Raw genomic sequence first — 12,765 nt, forward strand, 5'->3', positions numbered from 1 at the left:
ACCACCAACTATTCCAGCATATATTTTACGCAGCAGATGCCTTTCCAGCTGCAAACCAGTACTGGGAAACACCCATACACACTCTTGCACAAACTCGCATACACTACAGCCAATTTAGCTTATTCAATTCCCCCGTAGCGCATGTGTTTGGACTATAGTGGAAACCGGAGCACCCAGAGAAAAGCCTACGCCAACACAGGGAGAACATGCAAACTCCACACAGAAACAACCACTGACCGGGACTCAAACCAGTGACCTTCCGGCTGTGAGGCGACAGCACTACCTACTGTGCCACCAATAATTCTATTATTTGTTATATTATTATTATTACATTATTTTTATAACACCTGAACATGAATTCCGACTTTGACCTCACAAATACGAATTTAAATCTCACAACAGAACAGTGAGATTTAGTTTGTATTGTGTGGCACAGTTGGAGAGACCTTTATTTTGAAGTGCGCACCTCTTCGTCAGTCGTGTCTGGTACTGCGCATGGAGACCGAACCGGACTGTTCAAGATGAGTGTTTTCGAGGCGTGGTACATGGATGAAGAGTCCGGAGAGGACCAGAGACTCCCGCACAAACTGAGCCCGAATCAGCCCGTCAGCGTTCAGCAGCTGGAGCACATCGGAGTCTTTCACTGGAAGGTTTGATCACACTTTAGGGTTACAGTAGTGCAGGCGCACCACGTGACACGAGCATCACGAGGAGAGACTTCAGAGAGTTTTACTGTCAACAAATGCAGATGAAGTCAATAGAGGGAAAGTTGGTTTTATATTTGGATATCCAGACTTTCTCCTTAATAATATAATTTCAGAAAAGTATTCTTTGAAAATTGTAAATAGGGAAATCTTATTAGCAGCAAATGACTCAAAGTATTGTTCACAGTGAATTAGATAGTGTTTCCCTGCTGAAAAATCCAGCTTAAACCAGCCTAGGCTGGTTTTAGCTGGTCGACCAGCCTGGTTTTAGAGGGGTTTTGGCCATTTCCAGCCTGGTCTTAGATGGTCAGGTTGGAAAATGACCCGCTAAAACCAGCTTGACCAGCCTGGTTTAAGCTGGGCTCCCAGCCTGGCTAGGCTGGTCAAGCTGGTCGTCTCCCAGCCTGACCAGCTAAGACCAGGCTGGAAATGACAGAGGTAAAGTTGGTTTTATATTCGCACATTCTGACTTTTCCCTTAATAATATAATTTCAGAAAAGTATTATTTGCAAGCTCTAAACAGCTAAATCATATTAGCAGCCAATGACTATCAAAGTATAACATTGTTCCCAGTCAAATAAACAGTGTTAATGTTGTTTTCAAGTCATACTTGCATGCTAATTCCGATCGAATATTTAAAGTAACATGGTAAACAATATATAGACTGCTAAATAACCGAATTTGCGAATATAAAACCAACTTTACCTCTATCTGGAAATGGCTGGAAACCAGCCTGAAAATGCCCTCTAAAAACAGGCTAGTCGACCAGCTAAAACCAGCCAACCATCCTAGGCTGGTTTAAGCTGGATTTTTCAGCAGGGTAATGTTGTTTAGAAGTCATACTTGCATGCTATTTCCGATCTAATATTCAGTGTAACATGGTAAACAATATATACAGGGTTCAACGCTATGGATTTTTTTACTGGTCTGATCGGGCCAGTGGTTTAGATTTTTACTTGCCCTGCCAACATTTTTACTGGCCCCACCAAAAAAAAAAAAAAAACTAAAAAGTTAATAGCTATTTTTCAGCCGCATATTTTAAATAATGTGTCAAAAATAAAGTCTGTGAATCTAGAATTTCAAAAAACATTAATAAAAGTGTTATGCAAACAAAAAGAGCAGTATGGAAAATGTGCAGGTATTTTATTGCGGTTCGAAATTATTTAACAAAAGGACTGTGGGCAAGCAGTGCAAAACATCACTTAATTTTTTTTTTCGCGTTGTTCACACATAAATTTCTGCTTCCAAGACATTAGAAACAGGCATTTTCTTTTAGCCTTATAATTTGATGTTGCCGCCATGTTGCCGTTTCTTCTCTGTACTGGTTATTCCCAGGTTACGGGGGGAAAGCATGCTCAAAACATCAAATCAGATAAGCGGAACCGGAAAGCAATATGGTGTTTACGACTTCATTGAGAAGGGAGTGTTTAAAGACTTAAAAGCACAAACTTAAAATATACATAATTGATAGTTAGCAGACAAATGAAATGTTAGTGACAAGGCAGCACTGTCCCAATCGGGCCAGTAATGATCCTGTCTACTGTCCCAAGCGTCTCTCACGCTGGCCCTGGGCCACCATGCAGTCCTTATTGTTGAGCCCTGATATATAGACTTATAAATGAACGAATGTGCGAATATAAAACCAACTTTACCTCTATTTCTGATAGAGGTAAAATTGGTTTTATAATTTTCTGAAATTATATTATTAAAGAGAATGTCTGAATATGCGAATGTAATACCAACTTTACCTCAATACAGAATTGTCAGTTTTCTATGAAAATTTCTTAAAATATTATTAGTACTACAGTCAAACTGTAAAAATGCATGCAATTATCAACATAATTCTTATTTTAAAATGCTGTTTGTCAGTAATTCCTGGTTCTTTTCCTCAGCTGAACGCTGATATCTATGAAAATGACCCCGAACTGCAGAAGATCCGAGAGGAGAAGGGTTATTCCTTTATGGACATCATAACCATTCACCCGGACAAACTGCCCGATTACCAAAACAAAGTAGGCTGTTCACACCAGCATTAACAGTTATGTTTACCACCCAAATCTTTACTTTTATAATGAAATGCATGCGTAAATCTCCCCTCTTCCAGCTGAAAATGTTTTACGAAGAGCATCTCCACCTGGACGATGAGATCCGTTATATTCTGGAAGGATCCTCTTATTTTGATGTGCGGGACGAAGGCGACCGCTGGATCCGAATAGCGGTGTCTAAAGGCGACCTCATCACTTTACCGGCCGGGATTTACCACAGATTCACCGTGGACGAAAGCGTACGTGTCTTCATCATTCACTAAACTTAAATCGCCACAATATATGCGATTATACTTCATTGAAATACCCCAAATCCACTAGAACAGTGTTATTTTATTTTACTTATTTAGCTGAATTGTGTACTTGCATTATCTCAAATCTTTTAAAGAACGTTCGAATCCAAAGGAATCGTCAATTTTAGGTAGTGAGACGAAAGTCACACACACTCAAATTTCTGGTTTGTTTTCTTGAAAACAGGAGCAATATGTTAATATGTTGTGTGTTTTATTCGAATGCGCATAATAATATATAATGTATATGTATACAGTGCTGCTGCTTCTTTCAAAAAAACAAAGCTTCTCAAATCTTCAAAACATTTAAACCGCTTGCTTTGTAAAATGATTGTTTTAGTAGAGACACCTGCTGGTCAAAACTGTAAATGCAACAAAAACATGCACTAGAATTGACTTTCAAACACATTTGCGAACTTTAAATTAAAAAGTATAACCTATAAATGCACTTCGCTAATCATTAAATATTAAGTGTCAGCATAATATGCGTTCTCTGCTAAGTAGGTCGATTGGAGACTGTTAACTAATATAATTGGTTTTAATTTTACAGATGTCTCATTAAAATTTATACAGACTCATAAAACTGATCCAAGATCAGGTTAAAAACTCAAACATGTTCAGCGATTTGCCACTTGGGGGCGATCTGAATTAATTCACATCAGTTCATAGGTATTTTATGATATTAGCCCCCCAGTGGAAAACTATTACCGTTTACAAAAAGTAACCATTTATTATGTAACGTAACCATTTACAAAAAGTTTTAAAGCAGTAACGACTTAATAGACCAGTAAATGATACTAAAATGAAACTCTAAATCACTGATTCGAAACAAATGATTCATAAAGGTTTCGAAGCATCATGAAGCAGTGTTTATTACACAGATCGCCCTCTAGTGGAGAACCACTTATATTTATGAAAACGTAACCATTTCTGAAACGTTTTGAAGCAGTGATGACTTAATAGACCAGTAAATGAAACTAAAATGAAACTCTGAATCACTGATTTGAAACAAATGATGTATAGAGGTTTTGAAGCTTCATGAAGCAGTGTTTATAACACAGATCGCCTTCTAATGGAGAACAATTAATGTTTATAAAAACGTAACTATGAAATGTTTGAAAGCAGTAATGACGTAACAAAGCCGTTTACTAATATCATGGGATCTTGGCAATTTGATTTGCGCTCTGAATCACTGATTCAAAACCAATGATTCATAAAGGTTTCGAAGCATCATGAAGCAGTGTTTATTACACAGATCGCCCTCTAGTGGAGAACCACTTACATTTATAAAAATGTAATCATTTATGGTACATTTCGAAGCAGTGATGACAGCAAAAACCCTGTTTACAGATGCCATGTGACCTTGGCAGTTACTGATTCGAAAAAAATGATTCATAAATGAATCAGTGTTTGTTACACATATCGCCCTCTAGTGGAGGACCAACATTCAGGAAAACACAACTATTTCTGAAATTTTGAAGCAGTAATGATGTAACAAAGCCCCATTCACTAAAATCACGTGACCTTGCCAATCACTGATTCAAAACGAATGATTCATAAAGGTTTGGAAGCTTCATGAAGCAGTGTTTTGAAAGCAGGTATCAGTAGATCATGGGCAGAAGAACCAGAAATGATGGACTGTGGTGTAATCAAAGCTCCGCTGCTTTTGTGCCACATCACTCTCGTCTATCATCAGCAATCTTCTTTATTGTTTCCTTCCCATCGTTCAGTCTTACTATGCTTCATACCACCACACACGCCTTTGTTTGTTGTGAATACACGCCCTCTAGTGGTGAAAATGACTTGCTGTGCCTTTAAGTGATTACCGATGCCTTTATCTCCTCAGAACTACACTAAAGCCATGCGTCTGTTCGTGGGTGAACCCGTCTGGAAGGCCTACAACCGTCCAGCCGATGACTTTGACATCCGCAAGGAATACGTGAACTCGCTGGGAAGCTCCTGAAATGCCTGATGGGATTGATTTAGTGCTGAGAATCAGACTCTGCGGTGCCTTAAACAGACAAGCAGCAATAGTAGAGCTAACATGTCATTACTTAGTCATCAAGACACACCTGATATTTAGATTATTAAAGAGTGTGATGATCATTATGATGATGGTTTGTAGAGTTCGACACAGCTCTTGGTTGCCATGGGTTGGTTTTGTTTTTGGAAAGTCTTAATGGAAATATAAGGTTATTCTAGTGTTGGAAGAACGTTCTCTCAATGATATTTTTCCATTATTCTAATAACCACTCTGCAATAAAATAACCTAAATATAACCATGTAGGAAGATTATTTGCAACTATAAAATAAATCTCAGGAGACATTGTTATGGTTGCAAAAAACAAACACTATGACTAACAATCGCCTAAAATGATTTTGTTTTATTATAAAAAACGAACCGTAAACTAACATTGGGAAAACGTTATGCGTTTGCTGGATCTGGAAACACTTCAAGATTGCTCTACTGTCAGGCTTTCCACAGATTTGCATCCTTTATTCGTATAAATATAACACTAATACCTTATTGCACCACAGATCATAAGGTTTCTTCATAAAGGTGAGCTGTCAGCAGAATTTCTCAAGCTTTCAGTGTCACACAATCTCCAGATTCGATCAAGAAACATTTCTTTTAATTATCAGTGTCCAAACAATGGCTCAGGAATATTATGAAATATATAGTGTTATACACTACTGTTCACAAAGGTTCAGTCATACTTTGTAGCATTAAAATGGATCACGTTGTATTAAAAGCTGGCTCCGCTTTCATGTTTACACTGATTTACAACAGAAATAAAAGGCTTAACAAGGAAAAAACAAAGTATTACTGGAAAAACCATGTTAGCAGAGGTAAATAACTTAAATGGCTGATTTGCAGGTTCTTGTATTAATTATACTGCAGAAATAACTGATTGTGTAGTATATTATGATCCAGATCCCATTACAATGGTATGAAATGCCTTCTAATTTTAAATGGGCAACAGGATTGGGGTGGGGATATGTTACTTTATTTATATATATATATATATATATATATATATATATATATATATATATATATATATATATATATATATATATATATATATATATATATATATATGTGTATATGTTGAACTGCATCCCAATCATCACAGATACTGCAGAAGACCTACTGGTACCCTCATGGACTCAAGATGCTGACAGAAATCAGTCAAGTTTGGTGATGGAGAAATCATGGTTTGGGGTTACATTCAGTATGGGGGCGTGCGAGAGATCTGCAGAGTGGATGATCAACATCAACAGCCTGAGAGATCAAGACATTTGTGCTGCCCATTACATTACAAACCACAGGAGAGGGACAATTCTCCAGCAGGATAGCACTCCTCATACTTCAGCCTCCACATCAAAGCTCCTGAAAGCAAAGAAGCTCAAGCTGCTCCAGGATTGGCCAGCCCAGTCACCAGACATGAACATTATTGAGCTGATGAAGGAGGAGGCGTTAAAAGTGAACACAAAGAGTCTTGATGAGCTCTGGGAGTCCTGCTAAAGGCTTTCTTTGGCATTCCAGATGACTTTATTAATCAGTGGTTTGAGTCATGTCAGAGATGTATGGATGCAGTCCTCCAAGCTCATGATGGAGTCAGACACAATATTCATTCTGTCTCCACTGCAGCAGGACTTTATATTCTATACTGGACATTATTTCCGTTCAGTGATGAGACTTTAGTCTGAGCAGAGTCAGATCTTACTGTCCTAATCAAATCATTAATAATCAAGGCATGATCAGATTTTATTGTGCTCAAATAAGCGTCATCTAGAGGCATTTGCCTTTCATTTAAGCCACTTCTGATACTAAATGATCAACTAGAAGTCAAGCTATTATTTGTTGTTCCTAAAACTTGGATAGACAAGACTTTTGTCAGGTAGTGTAGTATATTGAGATATTTTCTGACATTATTTGCTTAGGTGAGTAATTGAGTAGTTCCTGTGTTAATCAAATCAATCATTCAATTCATTCAAAACAAATGATTAGAAGTGAATCAAGTAACTGACTTTATGAATCAATCATTGAGTCGTTGACTGAAATGATTCATTTTAAAAACACTCACTGATATCATGACATAAAAAAACAAAAAACGCTCCATATTTTTGCAGCGTGAACTTTTTAAACCCATGTAAGGCAGAAAAGGCACCACAAGCAATCTGTAGGTGGGATTTGAAAAGCAGATCTTAAGATCATAACAGGTCTTCAAACATTTATTAACAAGATTTCCTTTTTGTCATATTAAGAAATGCACATAACATCAGCTTAAACTCTCTGAAAACAATCATTACATGCGTTTAATTTCTTGATTTCTGAAACACGAGTAAAGGTGTGTAACCCTTCTTCTGGCCTGCTCAGAGGAAATATCATCGAGTTATCAAGGTAACTTTGGTCCTGACTGTACACACACACATGACGACTGACAAACATGAACACGTAAAAGCTTTAAATGCGGGACAATATATTCAATTCTGGCCTCAGAATATTCTCTCAAACCTGCCGCCTGATTATTAATTAAAGGGTATTTTACCCAAAAATGAAAATTCTGTCATCATTTACTAACACTTTAGTATTATTTTGATTAACACAAAACAAGATATCTTGAAAAATGTTGGAAATCTGTAACCATTGACTTCCATAGCTCTCTTTTTGACTAAAGAAGTCAATGGTTACATGTTTATACATTCTTCAAACTGTTTTCTTTTGTGTTTAACAGAACATATTTTGAAAAATGTTGGAAACCTGTAACCAATCACTTCCATAGTATTTATTAGTACATAAATCAATGGTTACAGGTTTCTACATTCTTCAAACTATCTTCGTTTGACTTTAAGAAACTCATAAAGACTGAGGGAGGGTAAATAGTGAGTAAAGCTTAATTTTTGGGTGAACTATCCCTTTAATATCCAGTCCACTGCAAAACAATCTGTTTTACTTAGAGTTTTCGTCTTGTTTCTAATCCAAATATTTAAAAATCCTCAAATCAAGAAGCATTTCCTAGAGGAATAAAAATAATTGTTTTCAGAAATAAGTCGTCGAAATTAAAGGGATAGTTCACCCAAAAAAAGAAAATTCTTTCATGGTTCACTCACCTCTTACCCTCATGAGTTTCTTTCTTCTTTTGAACACAAAAGAAGATACTTTGAAGAAAGAAAAGAAAAACCTGTAACCATTGACTTCCATAGTATTTGTTTTTCCTACAATGGAAGTCAATGGTTACAGGATTTCAACTTTCTTTAAAATTTCTCCTTTTGTGTTTAACAGAAGAAAGAAACCACTTGAGAGTGAGTAGATGGTGAGTAAATAAAAAATGTAGGGCTGAACTATCCCTTTAAGTGAGTTTGACCTTCAAAAATCAAGTGAAATAATCTGCCAATGAGGTAAACGGTGTTATTTCAAACCAAAAACAAGATTATTTTACATGTTTTAAGCAAAAACTCACTTCATTTTGACTTCATATTCATAAAAACAAAACAATATTTGATAGTTGTCTAAAAAAAACGCTTCTTGACTTCAGAATGTTTGAATATTTGGACTAGAAAGAGACGAGTGTTTTTTGCAGTGTGTGTTGGATTGTGTGTGGGTGGTGTGCGTCTCATACTAGCTTGAGGCACTGGATGTTAAAGCTGTCTCCTTCTCTGCATGCGGCGGCCTCCAGTAGCGCCTGTTTTTTCTGTGTGCTGCGTGACGACTCCAGCTCGTACATGGTGGTGAGGTTGAAGAGTACGCTTTCGTGCAGGTACAGTGCCGGGTCCTTGTGCACCAGGCTCTCCAGCTGGCCCAGGGACTCCTTTAGCCTTCCCAAGTACAGGAGACACACGGCTGCGTTGTTGTTTGCCTGAAAAAAAAATATTGTTAGTACTAATGCTTCTCTGGTGGTGCTTATGATCGTGTGTACAAGAATAAAGGGTTGAGCGTTTACCACTGGGTTCTTGGGATCGAGGCGTAGGACACTGGAGAAACACGTGTGCGCGTCTGCGTAGTTATTCTGACTCAGGTAAACAAAAGCCCTGTTGATGTCATTACAATACGGTTAAAAGTGGTTTGAAATGTGCACAGTGCTGCTTCAAACATAACATACATGAACCCTGATAGCAGGTCTATACACAGGTTAAGGTTGCCAGATGTTTATAAAAAAACTGGCCTAATGTCCAGTCAAAAACAGCCCAATAATATCAAAACTCAAGTTTACACCACTGTAATCATTAAATTGATGTGCAAATCAAGACTTACATGTAATACTAAGTCGTGCGCACACAATACTATGTTGTGCACACACGATATGTATGTATATGTCGTGCGCACATATTGCTATGTTATGCACACACAATGTGTGTGTGTGTGTGTATATGTCGTGCACACACGATATGTATGTATATGTCGTGCACACATATTGCTATGTTATGCACACATGATGTGTGTGTGTGTGTGTATATGTCGTGCACACACGATATGTATGTCTATGCCATGCACACATGATATGTATGTCTATGTTGTGCACACACGATATGTATGTATATGTCGTGCGCACATATTGCTATGTTATGCACACACGATGTGTGTGTGTGTGTATATGTCGTGCACACACAATACTATGTTGTGCACACACGATATGTATGTATATGTCGTGCGCACATATTGCTATGTTATGCACACATGATGTGTGTGTGTGTATATGTCGTTTGCACACGATATGTATGTCTATGCCATGCACACATGATATGTATGTCTATGTTGTGCACACACGATATGTATGTATATGTCGTGCACACACAATACTATGTTGTGCACACACCATATGTATGTCTATGCCATACACACATGATATGTATGTCTATGTTGTGCACACACAATGTGTATGTATATGTCGTGCGCACACAATACTATCTTCAGGGCCGGCGTGTCCATAAGGCGGCATAATAGTGAGGGCGGCAACCCTACCCGGTACTCACTTTCATCAGTGACGCATCCCCCCGGTCCTAACTTTCATCCACGACACGACCTCCGTTCTCATTTTCATCTGCGACGCACACAATACTATACTGTGCACACATGAAATATAGAAGTAAGTGACTGACATCGGCGTTTACCTGTTCATCAGAACCGAGGTTTCTTCAGTGGCTGTTTTTCCCTTTGACTGACAGGCGTTTTCCACATCCTGAAAATATTTCTCCGCAGTTCTGATGTCTCCGATCTAATAATCCCAGCAAACAGAAAGTTAATTACCATCTGAGTGAAGATAAAACATGAAGAGCAAAACAGACTCTTTGATACTCTTCAAAAATAAGCAACTCTGCAGAGGAAAGACAAGCGTTCAGTCGTTCAGTGAGAGCTAAGCTGAGCTGCCTTCATGGTACCTAAAACTCAGAATTGGCGCAAACTAAACTAAAACGTATCCAGCTGATCTGTCTTCATGCTACAGGCCCCAGGCGTCTCTGCTCTCACCTGCAGGAAAATGCGTCCGATTCCACTCAGCAGCTGCACTTTCTGCTCCGGCTCAAACTCGATGATGGAGCGATACGTCTCCACAGCCAACACATAGTCCTTCATGTGAGACGAACAAAACAAACAAGAGAATTAGCTGTTAGTGAATTAATTCTTGATTATTTTATACACACACACACACACACACACACACATATATATATATATATATATATATATATATATATATATATATATATATATATATATATATATATATATATATATATATATATATATATAAATAATATATATATATATATATATATATAAATAATATATGATAATAATATATTAATCTTTATTATTATCATCTTAATGTGTTTATTCCTGCAGCTCTTAGCCATACAATATCAGTAAAAAATAAATGACAAAAACAACATGAAAGTACTAGTGGAGGACTAATAATTCACTTCTATAAACAGTTGAAGTCAGATTTTTTAGCCCCTCTTTGCTTTTTATTTTTTTATTTCCCAAATTATGTTTGACAGAGCAAGAAAATTTTCACAGTATGTCTGATAATATTTTTGATAATATAATACAGTCTCATTTGTTTTATTTTGGCTAGAATGAAAGCAGTTTTTAATTTTTTAAAAACCATTTTAAGGACAATATTATTAGCCCATTTAAGCTGTGTTTTTTTTTTTTTTTTTGATAGTCTACAGCAGTAGTTCCCAACCTTCCAATGTTTGTATAGGTTCATGGGGGTTCCCAAAGAAAAAGGCTGGGAACCACTGGTCTACAGAACAATCCATTGTTATACAATACCTTGTCTAATTACCCTAACCTGCCTAGTTAACCTAATTAACCCAGTTAAGCCTTTAAATGTCACTTTAAGCTGTATAGAAGTGTCTTGAAAAATATCAAGTCAAATATTTTTACTGTCATCATGACAAAGATAAAATAAATCAGTTATTACAAATAAGTTTTTAAAACAATTATGCTTAGAAAAAAATAGCTTAAAGGGGTAATAATTTTGTCCCAAAAATGTTTTTTAAAACATTAATAACTGCTTTTATTCTAGCCGAAATAAAACAAATAAGACTTTCTCCAGAAGAAAAAATATTATCAGACATACTGTGAAAATTTCCTTGCTCTGTTAAAAAATAAATATTTTTAAAAATTATAAAATATAAAAATATATATTTATTTTGGATACGATTCATTGCAATTATTCATGTGACAGTGCTACAATATATATAAATATTTCAGGTCATATGTTCAGTTTGAATATAAATGTGGGATGAAAAACAAGATTTGAGAGCATCAAACATTTGTCATATTCTAGTTCAGTTTAATCCCTAAGCTTCACACATGTGGACACCGTAGCTTTGTTTCCTTTCATAAATATAGATTAGAGCCATACTAAAAAAAAAATGACCTTCTCCAGCAGAAAAATACATTAGGAAATATGTTGAAAACTTCCTTGCTCTGTTAAACATATACACATGTAGGACAGAACACCATCTATTCCCTTTTTATGGCATCACTACCACCTTTGGCCAGCAGACGGCACTTGTATAACATGATAACCTGTGTGGTGTGCATGTGTGTGTGTGCTCAAATATAGGGGATACTAAACAGACTCAGCATGTGTGCATAGACACTGTTTTTTTTTCAACAGGACTATAGAGCATGCATAACCGCATGCATTGGCGTGAATATCGATGTGCAGTTATGACTCAGATATGAGTGTATACAGTAGGTGTATGTCTGCGAGCCCACGTACCTTCATCATTAGCAGACAGTTGGCCATGGAGTACATCAGTCTGCTCAGACGTGACCTCCACAGCTCCAGAGAGGCTGAGCGAGAGAGAGACAGAAAGAGATGGACTGAGCAAATGGAGGGAATTGGAAATTGCAGTCTTTTCCTCCGGTTCCCAGCTCTGAAACATCAATTATTTGTCTGCTGGCGGGAATTATAGTGCAGGAGGGAAAGACACAGTGACAATTGCATTTATTTCCCCCCTCTGGCTCACTGTAGACCCCATCAGCCCATCTGATCTCATATCTCTGTGTGTGGGTGTGTGTGAAAGAGAGAGAGTGAGAGAGATGGATAGACAACGCTGCATGCATGTGTGTGAAAATTGTCCATGTTTGTGTGTGTACACTGTGTATATACTGTATGATAAATAGGCTACCTAAATAATATATAATAGGGCTGTACAATATTGGAACAAACTGACATTGCAATTGTCTGTTTTTCTGCGATATGA

At 37.1% G+C, this 12,765-nt stretch overlaps 2 protein-coding genes and 1 long non-coding RNA gene across 6 annotated transcripts in view; 2 read left to right on the forward strand and 1 right to left on the reverse strand.

The window, feature by feature from the left end:
* Nucleotides 1–475: 475 nt before the first annotated feature.
* On the forward strand, nucleotides 476–5,792 carry adi1 (acireductone dioxygenase 1). Its single transcript, NM_199668.2, has 4 exons — nucleotides 476–650; nucleotides 2,597–2,716; nucleotides 2,809–2,988; nucleotides 4,886–5,792. The coding sequence occupies exons 1-4, from the start codon at nucleotides 522–524 to the stop codon at nucleotides 5,000–5,002; spliced, it is 546 nt and encodes a 181-aa protein (NP_955962.2). The 5' UTR covers nucleotides 476–521; the 3' UTR covers nucleotides 5,003–5,792.
* A 384-nt stretch (nucleotides 5,793–6,176) lies between these two features.
* LOC141378408 (uncharacterized) lies at nucleotides 6,177–9,289 on the forward strand. The gene is made up of 2 exons (XR_012392973.1): nucleotides 6,177–6,828; nucleotides 6,898–9,289. It is a non-coding gene; the product is annotated as an uncharacterized lncRNA (long non-coding RNA).
* The window catches only part of trappc12 (trafficking protein particle complex subunit 12), a 31,366-nt gene continuing 25,863 nt past the window's right edge, over nucleotides 7,263–12,765 (reverse strand). For 2 of the 4 annotated variants that reach the window (XM_005169884.6, XM_068214463.2), the window contains exons 9-13: nucleotides 12,279–12,352; nucleotides 10,511–10,609; nucleotides 10,156–10,259; nucleotides 8,988–9,075; nucleotides 7,263–8,903 (exon numbers count right to left, since the gene is read on the reverse strand). In XM_005169884.6, coding sequence (XP_005169941.2) covers nucleotides 8,661–8,903; nucleotides 8,988–9,075; nucleotides 10,156–10,259; nucleotides 10,511–10,609; nucleotides 12,279–12,352 — 608 coding nt within the window. In that variant the 3' untranslated portion in view covers nucleotides 7,263–8,660. 4 annotated transcript variants of the gene reach the window in all.

This window comes from Danio rerio, chromosome 17, assembly GCF_049306965.1.
Source record: "Danio rerio strain Tuebingen ecotype United States chromosome 17, GRCz12tu, whole genome shotgun sequence".
In the NCBI taxonomy this organism is placed as follows: Eukaryota; Metazoa; Chordata; class Actinopteri; order Cypriniformes; family Danionidae; genus Danio; species Danio rerio.

Coding starts and splice junctions, on each gene's coding strand:
- adi1 (NM_199668.2), top strand. CDS start 522: ATGAGTGTTTTCGAGGCGTGGTACATGGATGAAGAGTCCGGAGAGGAC. Junction 2,717..2,808: donor TGCCCGATTACCAAAACAAA/GTAGGCTGTTCA, acceptor CCCCTCTTCCAG/CTGAAAATGTTTTACGAAGA. Junction 2,989..4,885: donor GATTCACCGTGGACGAAAGC/GTACGTGTCTTC, acceptor TTATCTCCTCAG/AACTACACTAAAGCCATGCG.